Source organism: Mycteria americana, chromosome 2 (genome assembly GCF_035582795.1).
Source record: "Mycteria americana isolate JAX WOST 10 ecotype Jacksonville Zoo and Gardens chromosome 2, USCA_MyAme_1.0, whole genome shotgun sequence".
Classification (NCBI taxonomy): Eukaryota; Metazoa; Chordata; class Aves; order Ciconiiformes; family Ciconiidae; genus Mycteria; species Mycteria americana.
Window position 1 is genome coordinate 49,911,301 of NC_134366.1, and position 19,420 is coordinate 49,930,720.

Below are 19,420 nucleotides of genomic sequence, written 5' to 3' on the forward strand. Positions count from 1 at the left end.
AAAGGCTTTCGGGGGTCATGTTCCTTAAATGACTACACTCTGCAGCATCAGTTCAGTGGGGATGCTGCGGGCCCTGCTCGCAGGTGGGTAAACAGAGGCAGGGAAGGGTTACCGGGCAGGGCACACGGTGGGGAGGAGAGAGAGGCCATAGGGAATCACCGAGATGCCACACCAGAGCCCAGGCAGCAGCAGAGAGAGAAAAGGCTGCGAATTCCCGAGCTGCAGCGGTTCGGTCTCCCCGAGGAAGGCCAGAGCCGGGTGCCAAGCGCTCGGCTGCCGCTCCGGGGCAGAGAACGCCCTTCGCCTTCCTCTCTTCAGTTTCTCCAGGTGCCATCAGCCGTGGCAGAGACCCTGGTCTCCCTTCGCCATCAGTCCACCGGGCCAAACACTTGCTTTCGGCGGCATCAGGGTTGCACCAAAATAATGCAGGGGGCTTTGGTGGTTTTCCTACCCCTGCTCAAAAGAATATGGAATAGTTTGTTTTCTCCATTTTCTACTAAAAAGAGCCTTTTATCAGGACAAGAACTTGCCTGGAGAATTTTCCAGCTCTGTTTCCCTGCCTCTTTATCAGCGCATTAACACAAACAGCACCGTGACCTGTTTAACCAACATACGTGGCCTTTAGTAATCCTCAGCTGGAAGCACTCCGCAGGTCAGACGACATCCTGCCATCAATCATTGGCCTCACGTGGCTTGGTGGACTTCTAGTGGACTTGCCAGATGCAGTCAGTGCACCCACCCCGTTCTTCTGTGCATGTCCTAGGAGAAGCTCTCTGACTAACAGATGTTTTAAAATGCTTTCACATGGGAAAATTGGGAAGTATATATTTTTATTGCACCCTTGCTATTTCATCCAGCCATGTGGATCTCCAGGGATGGAGACGTACTTAAGAAAAATATTCATTTCTAAAAGCTTCTATGATTTTTTTCATAATACTTTCTTGGCTTAACCAGCCTGACAATGCACGCTCGCATTTCTATTTTGCAGCAATTAGTAAGATTTGCTAATTACACCGCTGTGTATTTAAAGACAATTGATTTCCCTTTGTAGCAGAAAACAATTTCCTGTTACACCAATTCTCTTAATCTTCATCAGAAACAAACCCAGGCTGCCAATGCCAGCAACGTGTCATGCTCCTTTATTAAATCACTCTCTTTTCTGCCCCGGTTATGTGTCCTGTGTTTATTATTCTTGATCAGTGTACTGGATCACCTACAGCTGTTATGACTACGTGTATTTCGCTTCCCATATTGTTGGCACCAAGCACAGTTATTGGAGAGCAACTCCCCTTGCTCGGCAGCTCGTGCTTCTCTTCTGGGAGTGGGAGGTGGTCATACTGGGAGAACCTTGGACCTTTTATGCTCGGTTTTGGCACATGTAAAAAACTACTGGTAGATAAGGAAGTTCAGAGCCTTAGATGTGACTGTGGGCCTTCCCCTTGCAACCAGCCCAGAGAGCGTGCTTGTGGCTAAGAGAGCAAGCACAAAGGCACGCATTTCTGTTCATGTAAATGTATACGTTCTGCTTAGAGTTATACTGAAGAAGATCAGGCTCGTCAAACAAAAGAACTTCTTATGCCCCAAATGTCCCAGGCTGAGTGTCACAAGCGCACGCAGAAAGAATATGGATATTTAGCTCATTATACTTAAGCCTTTCCCATTTACATGTTCCTTTGCTGAGTGAGCAATTTGGCAGCGTAAAACGGAGAGCAAATTGGCATGGTGCAGGCAGATGAGCATTCCAAGGAAATATCCTGGATGTTCAATATCGCAGGGTATTTTTGATGAGATTCCTGTGATCAAAATCTCTCACGGGTTTGGGCCGTCTGCACTTGACAACAAATACAAGCATCCTCTTGACCTTGACTGAGTTTCCAACATATCTTGTTCTATCTGCCAACATAAAGGCTGGCAGATAGAACAAGAGCCATCAGGACTCCTCTCTGCCACGTTGCTACACCCAGGCAAAAATACTCCCATTCAGGGACCCCGGCAACTTACAAACCCAGGAAAACCTGTTCAAACTCTCTGACTACACATAAAACTAGTGCTAATTTTATATGGAAAACGATGCTGGCTTGCAACTCTCCAGGGCTAAAACCAGACCTGAACTTATCCAACCCAAGGCTTGCTTGAGTGAGAGATGTGCCGCGAGACACGAAGGTCGTGTGTGACTCGGGGCCCCCTGGGACAGACGGGGTTTGTGAATTGCAGAGTGCTTTGTGGTACCGGAAAGTCACTTTAATCAGGAAAGGGAAAAAAAATTCCCACGTTTCCTCCACATGTCAGGCAAGATCTCTTTTATCATCTGGGCTGCAGATGAGAGCTCTGATCCTGTTCCCTCCTGTGCAGAGATAATGCTCCAGTTCAGCTCTTCTCTTGCTATGGCTGGGACGTGCTAAAAACTGCCTCTGATCTACTGTGATCAGCTTCATGCTGCTTCTTTGGGACATAAACCCCATTTCATAAAAAAAAAATAACACGGTTGTAGTTCCAGCAACATTTTTTAAAGTCAAAAGTGGACATTACCTGGACTGATAGAAATCGGTGGGCTAATAAGTATATTCACCACTAGGGTTCTGGTGATAGACCTGGCTTCCCATGCACGGCTTCTCTTACAGCACAGTCCTTTGATACAAAATTAGCTCAGATCCTAACAGGAGGGAACTAAAGAAATAAAGCAGGAGAAAAAGCATCCAGCAAAACCAGCGTATGTACTGTTCCAAGTTGGTAAATATACAGAAATAAAGCCAATCCCCTCTCTGTAAACTGCAATAAGTATTGCAAAACTAGAAAAAAAACCAGTGATTTCTCTCCCTGTCCTCGTTTATAGCCAAGCTTTTAGAAAAATCTTATATACTGTCAACTTCCCTAGGAAGGAACAACCAGCAAAGTGCTAATTAACATTCTTTCTAGCTCATGTTGATTGTAAAAAGTTTAGAGAAGAGGAATAGCTTTCTGTGAGGCTTTACACTGAAGAAGGAGAGACAAAGACGAGAGGCTGCATGACCTGCATTATCTGTGGAATTTCTCCCTCCACAAGAAACAAGCAGGCTTTTACAAAGTCAGATCAGAAAAAGCCATCATTAACCAGATGTCAGTTCTGAGGCATTACTTCAATCCGCTAAATCACAGAGAGAGCACAGATTTTATTTTGCACCAAATCTCCATTTTTGGATTCTGGTGAAGGGCGTGGAAAAATACATGCTTGTTCAGCAATGCCCTTGTATAAGTTTTTGTTTGAACCATAGGTGGGACAACCTGGCTAGAGAGCTGCCTTAGCTAGTGACCTAAGCTGTAATATTGTTCCTTAATGTGATGTAAAAAGCCCCATTGCCCTGCTGCAAAGCAGCATTGGTGTGCCCACGTCATCTCAGTCACTGGAGATGGCTATGAAACACCCACGCCTAATAACACATTTTTCTACACTGTGGTTTCTTCCAGCACATTACACTGCCCCCATCTCCCCAGCACCCGAGATCCCTCGCATGAGACCAACAGCATCAGAAAAGTACTTGGTGACCTTTCAGGACTTTGCCAATTTTTACTTTTCCAGGATCAGTGTTTGAAGGCTGGACATTTTGGAAATTCAGTTACATTTGGGGTAGAAAGCGTACCAATATTTTTTTTTATTATTTTATATTATTTAAAATAATTACTTGATACAGGCTGGATCAGTGGCGAGACCAGTCTTCTGTCACTGTGAGCGACAGGATGTCGGGAATGCCCCTTCCGTGTCGTGGATCCGTTTCTTGGAGTAGTTTGTCCTGGGTCTACCCCACTGGTTTTAGCAAATCTCCCACATCTTTGGCTCATCGCTTCGTGGAATAAGGACAGTGGCACCATATCCGTTTTAATGTGTGTGACAAATGCAGTGCAATTTGATTGATTGCCCATCAGCGCCTTTCCTTCCCACTCCTCAAGTATCCCTGCCCAGATTTAAAACTCCCATACTATTTAGCCACTGAACTCTTCAAGGGCACGCAATCTGTGGCAATGCTTTATACCACCTTCAGCATAAAGATGCATCTGTACCGTGACACAAGTAACAACTGTTAAATAAATGAGAGGCATCTGCGATAAGTTATTTTAAAAAGGCTCGGTAACAGGCTACAGCCTGTGTATCGGTATCAGTCCCATCTAGGCACAGACCAAACCTGTGAGTCACAATTATCGTAAGACAAATGGCAACCGTGCTTCAGAGCAGGTCAACCTTTTGAGAAATGTCAGCAGCTGTCAGGACAACTGCACAACTCCACAGCTGGCACCTCCACCATCTTTCAAACATACACTTACCAGGGGAGCAGGCTCTGTCAGACTTACTGCATCACCTCTCTCCGAAATTCAGACCACGCTGAATTTCAACTTACTGTAAACACGCTGGCGTGACTTCTGACCGTACACTTTTTGTGCTTCGTGCAATTGCTGTTCACTACCTTTCCTTTTTTAGCGTGTAGAAGTCCATTCCTTATTTTGATTTTTGCCTGAATCACCAAGTGACATCTACAATTCACTTCCTCTGGCAAGAGCAAATACCCGCCAGTGCTAACAGCAATAAACGCTCTGGGCTGCTGCTCAGCCCTGGAGTGACTGCAGCTTTTGTTTAAAGGCACCGTAGGGCTGCTGGCCTTACAACATCTTTCTTCATCCTTGTAAATTTTAAAAGTTTTTATTTACACCAAACACGTCACCTTCCCCCCAAAGAAAAACTCTGTTAAAATGGTTCCACAGGGTGTGTTAAACTTTTATATAGAAAAAAAGCAGGACTGTGCTGTGCTGCAGATTTTACTGTAAAGGATCTCTTTCACAGTCCTTTTAGGGGCTTCTGAACAGGAGTTTTATGAATTTATAACAACATATATGTCAGGCAGACACTGGAATTCAAATTATTTTAACTCCAACTAAAGGCCTGTGTTTGAATGTCTGAATGCATTCCTTTGTGGCTGAGATTTTTGGAGTCTTAAAACTGCAAAGACCATATCTTCATTATAAATATTCCATTTCTTAGTCATTCTTGTGTCAAAGGACTGCTGGAGAGAAAATCTGCACGAGTGTGGTCCAAGAGGAAGCAGAAATCAGAAGAGTTCTGTTGCAGAAGTAGGGATGTGTAGAGCCGAATCCGCTCTCTGAGCCTGGCACCTCTATTATGCAGCTAGATCTTCAGTACCAAAAACGCACAAAACCAAAAAGAGTATTGGTATCGCTTAGCTGGTACTCACACTGCAATGTGATCTATCTTGATCCTCATTGCTTAGGATCTATTGGACTTATTTGCTGTTACTGGGAGATGTTCGTTGGTGTCCTTTTAATTTAATACACAGTCCGGATGACTGCTGGGCTGGAGGGTTAATACAGACCTCTGTATTTGCCAAGCTGGTTCTTATTGCCGGCTTCTTAACTGTCAGAATGGCTCATAAATGGCTGGCTTATTGGACTACTTGGTTTAATGGCTGTTAAAGAAAAGACATTCTTACACAATGAACCCTGTAATTGTCTCTCTGGAAACCCTTTTTCAAGCATTTCCTAAATACAATAGACATTTCCATGTGGATATAACAGCAATGGAGGGTACAAATAAAACGGCTGAAATGAGGCATGAGAATGGGTTTGTGTTTTATGAAAGTCTGATTGATTTTTAGAAATATGATGGCTATTTCCACTTAATGAAGCCTTCAAAAAAAAAGAATTTTGATTCAAATTTTATGATCTAGGCACTACAAGAACTAGGAGTAGAGGCAAGAAAGCATGCTGTCTGCCTTCACCACTGCTGCATTTCTAGCAGCCGACTCATCCCTTTCTTTAATCCCCCCCGAAAGTCTCTGAGATGGCTCATGCGTAGGAAGTAACTGCCATTCTGCTCTGTGCAGAAACAACGGCCAGCACTTTTGCTGAAGTTGAATGTCTCATATATGAGCCAACAGAAATATGCCAGTGAGGAAGGAGGATCCCGGCTAAGGCAGGGCTTGGCTAAATAATCTGACCTTTTTCTTGGCTTGTCTCTGAAATGTATGTGAAATGTATCAAACCACCCCAGTCCTGGCTACCTGCTCTGCCCAAGGCCATTGGCCAGTGCTAAACAGATCCTTTTTTAAATTAACACTCTGCAGTAACATTTTCTTACAACTTAAAATGTTAGTTGATGGTAGGGTACCCAAACATGAGATATAGGCAGCAAAGACTGACTGTAGCACACCTAACATTTGGTGTAGCATGTACTCAGGGCAGTTGCTTAGTCCTGGAATTGTATTTATGCCTCTGCATTTAGCCAAGCCAACTTTCCAATAGGATTATATTCCCGAGGCTGACACTAAAACCCCTGCGCTTTAATATCATTTACGTTCTGTTACAATCATTTAGTTCTTCTGCACCTCCTTCTCATTCTCCCAGAGAATACGGACAAACAGCATCTCACTGTGACCCGATAAAAAACTTTAATTCTGCACATTTCTCCACACCGAATGAAGATTTAGCAGCAACCCGATTTTAATAACATTTCTTCCCCACCGTTACATGAGATTTAAATAACCATAACTGGTACTTTTGAACTGGTTTCATCTTGAAAGATTCCAGTTCCCTTTTACAGCCCAGCACAGCCTTTGCTATTCTTGCACTAAGAAGTTGATAAGGGCAGTTCTGGGAGACAGAAAGGCCTTTTTAATGGTTCGTCCCTGGAGATGCTTGACTCCAAGTTCACTTTGAAGAACTAGTTTGTGGACTTCTTCAAAATTGCGGGCTGCTTGCTGAGGCACAAAAACTTTGCCACAAGTTTTGTTATTGATCTGAAAAAGAGAGACATGAAAACAAGAAAAGCAGAAGTTACTAGACTGATGTACGCAATTTCATTTCCTGAATCCAATCCATCTCATCATACATGGGGAAAAAACATCACTAAAATTACCTTTTCTCCAACACCAAACTTCCTAAGTAGAAGATAGAATTCTCGATACCTCCTGTCCCTCTACCATAAAATAAGAGAATGAAACTCTTGACTCACGATACTCAAGGAAAATTGAAGAAGTAGCCATAGGTAGTCTTAGTTTTGAAGATAGCAAGCACCATGTGACTATGCAATGCGGCCATCTTTTAAGTTTAAAAACGTGATAGTTACACAAGCTGAATAATGAGAGTGAACATAATGGTTTGTCAGGTGGGAATACTGGTTTGTACATTCTTCTAGGCTGCAATTTGGATTCTTTACAGCTAAGCGATTCCTTACAGAGATTCAAATACAAGATTTATTAAAATAAAAATATTTGTGGCTGAAATGATATCTGAAAGATTCATCCTCACTCATTTTTAGAAAAATAGGCTTTCACTCATTATATGTTGCATTCGTACTAAACGCATGACTCATTAAGCTAACACTAACCACAAAGATGACAACCACTCATAAGGTAATGCTTTCCTGTGCGTGGCTGGTTTTCAGAGCAGCTTCCATACTGGTTTTGCATCAGCAGGGCAGAATCATGTAAGTAAAACTGAGTAAGGCCTTCAGTGGGAATCACCTTAATTTATAAAATGGTCTTGCAAATCTTTTCTGTCATCCAGTAAGAGTAGATAATGGACAGAGACTACAAAGCCTTACTGAGTACCCCTCTGGAATTGGCATAAAATTCATTATTACAAAAGCTTTCAGATTTATATGGAGTACTTTCAGTGGATTAATGAAAAGAATATCAATCCCACATTTTAGCAAATGAAATAATTTGAATTTTTTAATCCAGTTCAATCAAGTTACCTGCATAAAAATCTGCTGCAGGTACTGCAGATCTTTGACCTTTAGACATCATTGTAACAAATTTTCAATCATCTAAAAGGAACATATGTTGCTTCATACAGCTTGGACATAAAAATGCACACAGCTTGGTTTTCACCTGGATTTTATCCAGGATACATGTATGCAACATACCATGAATGAGAGAGACCTACTTCACTTACCTAGTTTGTATCTTATTGAAAATAAAACAATCTGTGCAATTCTCAGAGAGAGGAAGTTGGGACAGATTTTTAAGGAACAAGATGAAGTCTCAAATGCAGCTGGGATGAGTCATTTCTGTTTTTTGACTAGACTTGACACCAATTTGCAGTGATAATGTAGGTAGGCTTTTAACTATTCCTACATGCATCCATAACATGGTATCATAAAAGGCTCGCTATGTTAAACTTTGCTTTTAGCACCTTGTGCAAAGTAAATCCCTTGAAAAACACAGAAGAGTTTATTTTTAAAGCTTTTGTGAAAAATAAATACAAGTAGTTCTTTTTGACAGGGCACTTCAGAGAAGAAATACATCCCACAGGAAAAAGAAAATGGTAAAATCCAAACGGATACAGTTTTAGTGAGAATATAAAGCAAGCTTGTGAGCTCGCTGCTAGGACACACAGCCTGCAGTTTAAAACTATGCCTGCTTAGTTAAAATGTCATTCACTGTCCTCCATGATGCAAATTAATAGGTCCCAGTGGATGGATGTTGGCAGGGAGAAACTTGCCACAACTAGCCTATTTGGTGCTGTTCTCAACAGAAAAGCCAAGCGGTCTAAATCAACTTAGTAAATAAATGACTGCTAGCGGTTGTGTTTTCCTAGAAAGGTCGAGAAGCCTAGGCGACCTGACACTGTGTACCTTCCCACAGAGTCTCTCCTGATCTTCGCACACCGCGCTGCAAGCTGAGTCCGAAAATCCTATCAAGTGGCAGATTGATTATGATTTCAGCACATACTTGCAGCATGGCTTTCGTTGTACCGTAGGTATCGTGACGCAAAGTCAAATGTATTATCCCCATTCTTAAAATAAGCATCTGCAGATTTAATCACACGCTGTGCGTAACAAGCTTCCTATTCACATATTCTCTTAGTCAAGGGGTTAGATTCTCAGCAGGACAAATATCTTCTGCTATGCCTCCATCTCTCTCTCTGTATCTTGCTAGACCAGCGTAACACTTGGCAGCTCCAGGTAAAAGTGCCAGCACAAGAAACTTGGGTGCTGGCAGCCTTATTTCTCTGAAAAACCACTTGCAAACTGCAAGAGGAGAAATAAATGAGGCTTGGGTCCTTTCTTCCCCTGAGGAAGGAAGCTCTTGCTTTTTCTTTTCTTCTTCTTTTTTTTTTTATTAAAAACATTTGACATTTTAGACTATTTTGGATCTAGAGGGAGCTAGAGGGAACTAGAGAGGTTATGAAGGATGAAATGAAATCACAAAAGACTGAAAAATAAGCACCTGGAGGCTGAAGAAAGGAATTTCTAGTTCAACTCAAATATTTTTTTACCATTGATGAATAATCCTTCTGAGAAGTAAAAAGGAAAATAAATATCTGTGCACTTTTAGGCCTTCCTCATACGCCAAAGCAAGAAAAGTGACACCAATTTTTTTTAATTTTATCAAAACAGCAGTTACAATACCACAGCTGCTAACAGTTCTGCACCACCTAGAAAATGTGAGGAATGCTAGTCAGAAGCGTGTTCATAGGACGAAATGCTCACTACATTCAGGTCATATTTTTCACAGCATTAACAATATATGGTACGATTAAAAATATTCAACTTTGCAATAACATTTAGAATAACAGATACCATGGATATCCAGTCAATTTAAATGGCTGTCTTGTAGGCAATCTGTATTGTATCAGCCAAGGATGCAGTGAGTTGGTGGCTTTTGCTGCTTTGGGTTAAATATGGAAAGACATAACTCCAGCACAGACAGGAAATAATGAAGTATTTTGTGTCAAGAGAAGTAAAACCATAATGTCTCAGCAGGCAAATCCCTGGCAGCCTGAGGCAGTTTGACGTCTTGAGAAGAATAGGGTTGTGGCCCAAAGACTCAGTGTGACTGTGCAGCCTTGTGAAGAGACGCTGCCTCTTTCCAACTAACCAATTCCTCCATATGTCGAGTGTTTCTTGGTTTAATAAGGGCAATTTACTTTTACAGCCATGCAAAAACCTACAGTGTCCACAGGACTTTAAAATATTCACATTTATGATGATTTATCCCTCCTCCTCTGCATTTCCTTTTTGCCTTACTCTTACACTAGAAAGCCAGGCACACCCCTCAGGCACTATTTTAAAGAATTATTCCCAGTTTGAAAAGAGAACTTGTCTCTCTGGTCTTCCAGTCACTTGCTTTCTCAGAACTAAGGAAGGTGTTTACATACATCATATTCTTCCATGAATATATGACTGAGAATACAGGGGTTGCTTTTTCTCTTATTACAAGACTTCTACACAAGGCTATGGCTTTGACAAAGTCAACCAGGAAAAGAAACAAAAATAATTTTCATAGTGGTTGTTTAAAGCCAAATTAATTTTTATTCTTCTGTTTTCTTTTTTTGAGAAGGAAATTTTAACGTCAGCAGAAAAATATCAGTGAAATGTTTAAGCATTTTTATGTTCAGTTGTACAGTCTTAAAAACATTGAGTTCAGAGTTTTCCCTGTATTGCTGAAGTTTTTATTTTAAGGATATATTTAATAACATGTTTGCTTTAACCACAATTACAAAGAAGTTTCTATAATTACAAAATTTCTCATTCATTACTGCTTTATAAACTGAACACTGGAATTTAAGATGTTTGCTAGCCGTGCTTGAAGGTGAAGGTTTATTTTAAGCTTGAGCAAAGTGATTATACCCAAGTGAAGATTTTTGTGGATATATGACCTTTTTACTGGTATAAATGAATACTTATCTCTTAAGAAAAAAAGAAAGGAAAAAAAAGCAATAAACCCACAGTGAATATTAGGCTAAGTCTGCTATTAACCCCAGCTGGCACTTCAGTTCTCCTTGGTTTGGGAAAAGATGCCAATTGAAAATTTCCTCCAAAAATACATACTCTGTGGCCTCTGCTAAGCATGTATGTTGAACATTAGAAAAATTAGGTTTTTAGCAGCATTTCTCATTCTGTTCAAGTGGACTGTGGCTGACAGATCTGGCAAGATAGGAAATTATTTGCAAAGATCCTTTGATTAAGGAAATCTACAGCAACACAACTTCCCCTAAATCCAACCAGTCTCTTCCCTCCTCGAAAAACCCAGCTGAACAAAAATAACTGAAGTTACTCCTCGTACCCAAAGGAGCTAACATAATAAAATACATAAAATACAGATAAAATGCGTTGCTTCTGTTTCCCTTACACACACGTGCACGCGCACACACACAGAGCATGCAGTTTTACATGACCAAATGACACTTCTAGAGGCTCCATCTCATTCAATGTCCAGAAACACAAGAAGTGTTTAAGTTGAAACATTTAATTTAAGTTAAAACATTTAAGTTTAGAATGTCTGCGTGGTATATTAAAGGTTATTCTTTGGTGAGCAGTGAAAAAGGCCGGAGTCCTGCAGATCTAATAGTACGCAACTACCTAATTACAGACTACCATAACGCCTGAGCATGAAGCACTTGAATGCAAGCTGACCAGGAGCCAGTTGATGGAAGAGCTGAGACACTACTCATGGATCCCACCCCCTGGCTCCAAGCCCCGCAGACTCTCTATGGCCCGCAGTGGCACTTGCTGCTACTGTGCTCCATGTAACGATAAAGCTTAACAATGCTGAATACAGACTAGTTAGAGACGTAGGAAAAGAGACAGTAAACTACACTGTGCGTGTGCACATACACGTTTTGGAAAATTACAGGTTAACTAAATGTAGTTTTATGTCCACTCTTCTACTGAACTGCCAGCTCTTTCCCTAGACCACAAAGGTGTTAGAGCTCAAAGAGAAACTGGAATGCAGTTCTAACATTAGGAGAGATACCTGTTGTTCCTCAACCTCATTCCTGCGAATATGCTCTGCTGAAATGTGCCAGAAGTTCAGCCCGAGGCAGATGGGAAACGTCGTTTGGCAAAAATCACAGCAACTTAACCCAGTTTATGATAAGTTGTATTAGGCAACCCTAGCACTACAGGTACCACAAGAAATGTCACCTAATTATACATTTTTGTACAGGGCTAAGATCATAAATGCACTGTCAGGCAAAAAATCTGGAGGGACCTGTATTTTGATCACAGTTTTGACTGTACCGTCCTTGCCCACAGCTGTTCATTGGTCAAATCTCCACAGATACTAATATGCGGTCGCTCAGAAAGATTTATATTTAGATCATCTCCCTTCCAGACTTGCTACATTTTTTCATTTAGGAAACCATTTTAATTACTCAGCACAATAGTAATTGCAGCTTCTATTGTACCTGACCTCTCACTGAGCCACCTAAGAAGAGAACTGACTTCCACAAGAGCAGAAATTTTGTCATCCTCTGAGCTTGTAATGCGTTAATTGACCACCACTGAAAATAAATGAAAACGCTCTTACCAGAACAGACATCTCCACAACATCTGATGGCTGAAGGTACTCTGGGTCTACTTTGGGCCAGGACTGATGCAGCACATCAACATCCCAGTGATGATGAGTACAAAGTTTATTCTGCATGTGTGCCAAACCTGGAAAATGAAACCAGTCAAACATTCAGCTGTATTGTAACCAGAACATTCGATCTTTGGAATTTGTTTGATAAATAAGAACAGAATAAAGTTGACTTTAAAAGTAAGTCCCTTGGGAGGAAATAACATTGTTTAGATTAGCATACAGCACATTATAAACACAAAGATATACATCTTTGAAGTGCTTGTTTTATACCATGTGTAGGGATGCTAACATGAATGTTGTGGGCACATTTTAGATTTGGATTAGCACTCCAAAACTTTGCCAAAAGCACAGAAGACCTCTGTTTATTATTTTAAATTGTAATACTGCAACACAAGCTAACCTCTACTTCCAGAAGTCCATCATAATATTGTGTTTTTTCAATAACACCACCAGTTTGATTAAAATTTTACTAACAACTCAATCAAAATTATACACCATTTTGGCTTATTATTTTACCATCTGTAATACGCTGGGTAGCTTCTAAATTTGCAAGTCAAGCTACTTGCAAGATTTTCTCATATTTTGTCAAGTATCTATTTTTTCACAAATTAAAGGTGCTACGTAAGAATACCTTGCACAGCTTGCTCTCCTTCTTATGATATGTACATTCTGAAATGCTTTATCCTCTGATTTTATTTTAAAAAACTCCTAAAACAGCTATAAGTTCTCTCCTTTTATTAAATTGGCTTTGCTCTCCCCAAGACAATTAATTCCTGATTTAAGTAACAGAATAGGATGCAATTCATTCTGAAGCTGCATTCTTTAATTGAATGAAAGCTTCTGAGTTGGATTTATGTTGCTGTTTACTCCAGCTGTAGGACAAAATAAAAAGATTTCACTTAACAAGAAGCTGTCAAATATTATCAATATTGATGATGATTGCTGTGGTGATTCTCGCAAAGTCAGGGGATTTTTAAATTAAAAACATTCTCTGTGTACGGATAAGAATGCAGACTTAAAACTTTTTTTATGCACATGCTTCATTCAGAACTGCAAAATGTCTTTGAAATCTCATCTGGTTTAGGGCAAGTCCAGCAAGAGCATAAAGAAAACCCATCAACACAAGATTCACTGTTGAGACTGAAGCACCTGAAGCTGTTCAAAACACAGCACAAAGGCAGACATAGGAGCAAAACCAATCCATGCATAATACATACATGGATTTACCTAGCTGGATTGTTTAGACTAATACAGCAAGTAACAGCAAACAGAGACATAAAGGGAATGCAACTTCCTCCAGAAAAATCTGCCAGATTTTTGCAAGCACTTTTTCAGACAAAGCACTTTGGTAAAATGACACACAGCCTTGCTATTTGCTGAATGATTCAGAAAGGGGCAGTGGGGCGGACCGGTGGGAGCTATTTCTAATGGCAAGCAAGAATGTGCACGTTTCCTAAGAATAACAACTAAGCCACAATCTTATTAGGTAAATAATTCATTAAAACACTTCAACAGATCTGGATTTGTGTATTTTTTTCTCTTGTGACAGTAGCTCAGAAACTGAAAGAGCAAAAGACAGGAACTCAAGCAGAAAAAAAATCTTGGCATTGGTGATTCATTATCACGTTGACTTTAAAGACAACAGCTGCTAGATTCTTCCCTTTTTGGCTTTTGAACATCCAGATGAGCTCATTTCTTTCCAACTGATCACATGCCTTGTGGCAGAAGCATGCATACTGGCCACTCCTTATTTTCCTGTTGAAGTGGATTCTTCAAACTATTTAAAACCCATTTTCTGATAGAAGTCAAGAGCTTCTACCTACAAAAGCAAAACCAGGGTCACTTTTAATCCCCATGGAGGCTGTGAGTCCTAATAAACCTACTACTAAAAAAAAAATTAGAATGTATTTTGAAGCAGATAAAGTGTGACTAAGCACAATGTCTATCTTTTAGTTCATTTTCTTGTTACAAAATGAGCTATGAGCTCATCCGAATTAAAAAAAAAAGTGCAAAAGTCAACAGAACTAGTTTCAGAAAACAGAGTTTGACAGGAAACCAAAATGAAGGTTTTAGTTATGTTGCCTGCTTGGCTTCCTGCCTTAATTCACATTTTGTGAGCTGTAGAACACAGAAAACGCAGTAATTTGGTTTGCATTTTCAAAATGCAACACACACAAAACCAGAAACTTCATCGTTATGATCCAGAATGGCGATGGTCCACTTGTCAGGACCTAGGCAGAACCCTCCTTCAGCCTTTCCACTTGATTCTGAGAGGTTACACAAAAGCGCTGTTTGAGAAGTTAAGAACTGACCGTTTCACAGACTTTTATTGTGAAAACATTGAAAACCTGTTTTACTGTCTTATTGTACTGGAAAGCGCCTAGTGAAGTACACATTATGAAGCACCATGCATTTTGCTTTAGATTTTTTTATTTTATTTAAAAATGCTTTACTTTTTTTTTCTTATTTTGCTTTTATGGCTATAGATTCTCTTGCAGACATAGGACAGAAAGTCACCTGAGTACATTTTTACTTACTGTAAGCCATTTACTTATAGGTACACATCTGTACATCCATACAGGACAGATCAAGGACAACACTTGTGCTCAATCTGAAGTCCTGATCCTGCAATTGGATCTACTTCAATGGACTTTTACTGACTAGCAAGCTAATACTAAGACAAGGTTTCCCTAACGAGTAACTCACAGCATTGGAGCCCAAGTTAAAACGCCAAGTTTAACGCATATTATATTACTGTAAATGAGTGAGTTGAGAAAAGGAGGGAACAGGACAAGTCTAACACTGTTTCAGCTGATGGCAATGTTTTATTAGCATTACATGCGTGTTTCATAAGCATAATACTTCCCCTAAGGTGCGATTTGGGGGGGAAGAGCAGATTCTCATTTTAAAGAGGTTTAAGAAGGAAGATGTGGAAGCAACCATGTATCAGCAAGGTAAGTTAGGACAGCAAGGTAATTCTAGTGTTACAGAAAAAAAAGCACTAGAAAAAATTATCTGTAAAATTCCAGCAATAGTGCAGCTAGTTTGACACAAAATTATGTAGGCAAGAGAAAAAGATGTGATTATGGAGTAAACTGAGTAAGAACTGGCATGGGACAAGGGCCGGCACAGAGAGGGTAACAAAGCAGAAAAGACAAGGAGGATGAAGTCTTAATGGGCGATAAAAGGAAGTTAATGAAGGCATCTGAAGTAATGCCAGTATCAGAGTTTAGGACTAAGGATTTTCTAACAGGAGATATAAGAAGATCAGAGGGAGCAGTATAAGGTGACTATGAGGGTGTGTTATCCAAATGCCGATAACTTTTGGATTTAGCTAACTCCAAACAATAGAAATCTGTGTTAAGTGAAAATCCACTACGCTGGCAGACAAGCAGAGAGAGTTTTTAAAAAGCTCAGAGCAGGAGCGTGCAAGGGTAAGCGGAGATGCATTCTGGGTCAGTACCTTACTTGCCTCTGCAGCCTCTTCCAAGGACAAGATTGTTACCGTGTTACTTGGTTCTTGATATGCTCTCTTACTATTTAATGAATCTTCCTATTTGACAGATTCAGGCAAGTTGTGTATCTGAAATACCTTTCTGCAGCCCAGGAGGAGTATGTCTGTCAGTCATATGCGAAATGGTCTGCAATCTCAAAGAAATGATAGTGATACAGTAACAGCTGCTTCCAGACAGCTCTGAGAAAAACTGTATTGTACTGCTAGTATAGTAGTACGGAACTGGGTAAAGTCAGAAAAATTTACATTTACTCAATACAGTGCTAGGAGATTAATTTTATACATTCCCTAGTGACAGATGTGGAGCACAAGGAGGGCTGTGAAAAGTCTGGGTTACTAAAAGCAAACTCTAGAATGTGTTTCCAATTTAGCAAACTCCACGTGAATCCTTTTAACCTTCTGAAAATGATCTGCCTTCCTCCATTTGTATGGACTTACTATCCTTCACTTTGGGTTATTACTCTTGGATGAAAAAAATATTCTTTTTATTCCAAATCGTGTTTCTTCTTGAATTCGTGAAGGGGGATTTCTGCATTCAGATTTTCAATTAAAATCTGCAACATCAATTAGCTTCTACTCAGCTCTATTCTTTACAGAGGACTTTTTGAGCAAGGACTGAACCCAGAAGAAGAAATTCTTGCAATAGAGCTATTGCAACGACAGTTAAAACATTGCTAAGACAATTATATATTACAAATTCCAATAATTATGTTTCATTTCAATACATCTTCAGATGTGTTTATCATCAGTGTAAATCTTTCATGTGCCATCTCTAATAAAAAATTAACAACTCACAATAAGCAGCTTCATATCCTTGTCTGGACAGCAAAATACTGTACTACTACAAACAAACTAAAAAAAAAATACATCTCAAATGGTGTCTGTATATTCCTCAGATACAAGGTTTCAGGAAGGAAACAGATTTCCTCATCCTGTTAGTGTTCATAAACTGCCAAGATATCAGCCGGATGAACTCTTCCCACACTGAGGGGCTACAGTCGCTTTTTATGTTATTAAGCGATAAACCAGTGTATTCACTGCACAATTAAGACCATTAGGTCGACACGCCAAAGTACTGAAAACTTTTCCTTCTCTAAGCAGAAGAAAGAACTACTTCACACACAAAATATCAAAGCACTGGGTTACTCTTGTTCAGCTGCTGAAAGGTGAGGCACTTATCAAACAGTATTCAAGCAGCTTTTCTCTTCACTAAAACTGGAAATATTTACTGCCAATACTGAAGTATGCTCTTCATCCAGCTCACAAAGGGACCAAACTCTTCATTCCTACCTGATGCGTGAAAACAAGATGGTCACATATAAACTAAACCCCATGGGAGAATAATTCTTCAGCTGCAGAAGAACAAAACTTGCTGTATCTTGAATCTACCTAATTTTACTTTAATTGTACTTAAAAGTTGAACGTTACATCCGAAGCATCCTTGGGGTATCAAACTGAAGTTCTGAGTTTGCAAAGTTTATCAACAAACTAACAAAGAAAACAGAGTGGACGAAAAAGCTAAAATTTCAAATGAACTCTGATGGAACTCCTACAGCGCAGGATAGCATTATTGCAATCAAAATTACTTATACCCCTGATGCTGGTCATTACTTAGAATGTCAAGCAAAGCATCTTTAATTAACAGTCTAAAATTATCTTTTTAATTTTCCTAATATTTTCATTAGTTGGCAATCATTAAGATGGACTGATTTGCAGTTAAATCCAGCTGTAAAGAACTTTTTTGCTAATCAAGAGGATACCTACATACATATTTATACACTTAGCCAAGTTTTCATTTTTACAAGCTATTGTATTAGAAAAAAGTGATTTGCAATTTTTTTTTTACGTTTCATTGTGATCTGTGTCAAATACCTTTTAGATTGAAAACAATTAAAATGCAAAAAAGCATTTTTTGCTATTTAAATATAAATGCATTCAGAATGCAAGTATTTAAGACAATTTGTTAGATACTTAAAATTTATCATATCATGTTTTGCAGTTAAACATTATTTTTTCAAGCAAAGGAGAATATTTAATGTAATTACTGAATAAAACTAACAGTATCAGATATTTTTGGACATCAGAACCTTCAAGATTTAATATTTATAGATCCTAGCCTCTTTTGCCTAGTTTTTTATTCCAAAACTAGAAAAGGAAAAAAGGTTGGTTGATTTTTTTCAATTTACAGCCCACCTATCATTTAAACTTAAAAAAATACTATTTGCACCTGCAGAAAAGCTTCCAGTTGTCAAAAGTAATTTTATTACCTCCACAAAGCCTCATTCCAGGTGCTTAGCCAGAAAGTTCTATAGTTCTGTAGTTTAATTGTCTTCAAATCTTTGGCAGAATTAACTTAATATAATATAATACATTAAGTCAAGGTCTTATTGTAGGTTGTCATTATTTCACATTTATTTTTAAATTCCTTTGTAATTCTTCTTAAGTGTTTCTTGACCATAATCAGTGATCAGAAAAGCATAAAATGAGAGATTACAATGCAACAGTAAAAGTATTATTCATCCTGTGAAGCACAATGCAAACAGGCAAAATTAATGAGAATCTTCTTTTCTTCTCTCTCTTTTAAGGCTGTAGTAAAATTAATATTAGGCATATCTTACTATGTAGTAAACACTTTCTAATGAGAAACACTAATAAGAGAGCAAAATCCTTTTTCTTCAAAAAAAAAGCTTAAATGCACAAAGAAGCATAATGTGGTTCAGAGTTAACACAAGTCACTGTTCCTACCAGCATTCCTACTCAACTGCAAAATTATCTGTTTGATATTAACTACAGGGCTTCCAAATTTCCCAGTTTCATTTTCCCCTGTAGAAAGAAAAATGTTTGTTTTAATCACTAAACTAAACAAAATGTAAAGGCTGCGTACAAGTTATTTTAGAATGAAATGTCAATATTTAGTTATAAATACTTTGCTTATGTGTTGTTTATTATTGGCATTACAATAGCAGACAGAGGCTTCCATCAAAGTGTGAGGGTCCACTGCTACAGGTGTTATTTATAGAGCTAATAATATACAAAGTCCTTTTCCTGACTAGTTTACAAGAGAGGAAGCAGCACTATCCCTACATTTAGATGCAGAGCCAAGATACAAAAAGAGAGACTTACTCTGAGTGTGTATGGAGAACTAATGCACAAAGAAAACTAAACAGAGTGTTTAGAAAGCTTAATTTTTATACTGAAATTATTTAAAATAAGAAAGCATCATCACCTATACATAATAAAGTTTAAGAAATCGGTTACATCAGAAGAGCAACAAGACTTGGTGGAACCAGAGTGCAATTCAGAACATGAGCTTGGGGAATCTTTCTCTAGACTACAGCTGGACATTTTCCACCAGAAATCCCAATCCCAGGACAGAATTGCTAGATGTTGGCTATTTCAAAATAATAGTCTTCTTACCACATCACAGTAGTTAAATGTACATACGTTGTCCTGATAAAACTGTTTAATAACTTTGATGTAATGTAATGATGACCATGCTAAAAGAGATTGTGATTTTCATGTTTAGTGATAAAATTCTTCAGGCAGTAATCAC

The 19,420-nt window shown here is 39.1% G+C and overlaps 1 protein-coding gene across 3 annotated transcripts in view; it reads right to left on the bottom strand.

Moving 5' to 3' along the window:
• Positions 1-6,459: 6,459 nt before the first annotated feature.
• Positions 6,460-19,420, bottom strand: part of LARS2 (leucyl-tRNA synthetase 2, mitochondrial) — an 88,660-nt gene continuing 75,699 nt past the window's right edge. For 2 of the 3 annotated variants that reach the window (XM_075493335.1, XM_075493334.1), the window contains exons 20-21: positions 12,300-12,427; positions 6,460-6,779 (exon numbers count right to left, since the gene is read on the bottom strand). In XM_075493335.1, the coding sequence (XP_075349450.1) occupies positions 6,600-6,779; positions 12,300-12,427 (308 nt within the window). In that variant the 3' untranslated portion in view covers positions 6,460-6,599. Of the gene's footprint in view, positions 6,780-12,299; positions 12,428-18,283; positions 18,691-19,420 lie in introns of those variants that run through there. The other variant, XM_075493336.1, reaches the window with a different exon arrangement.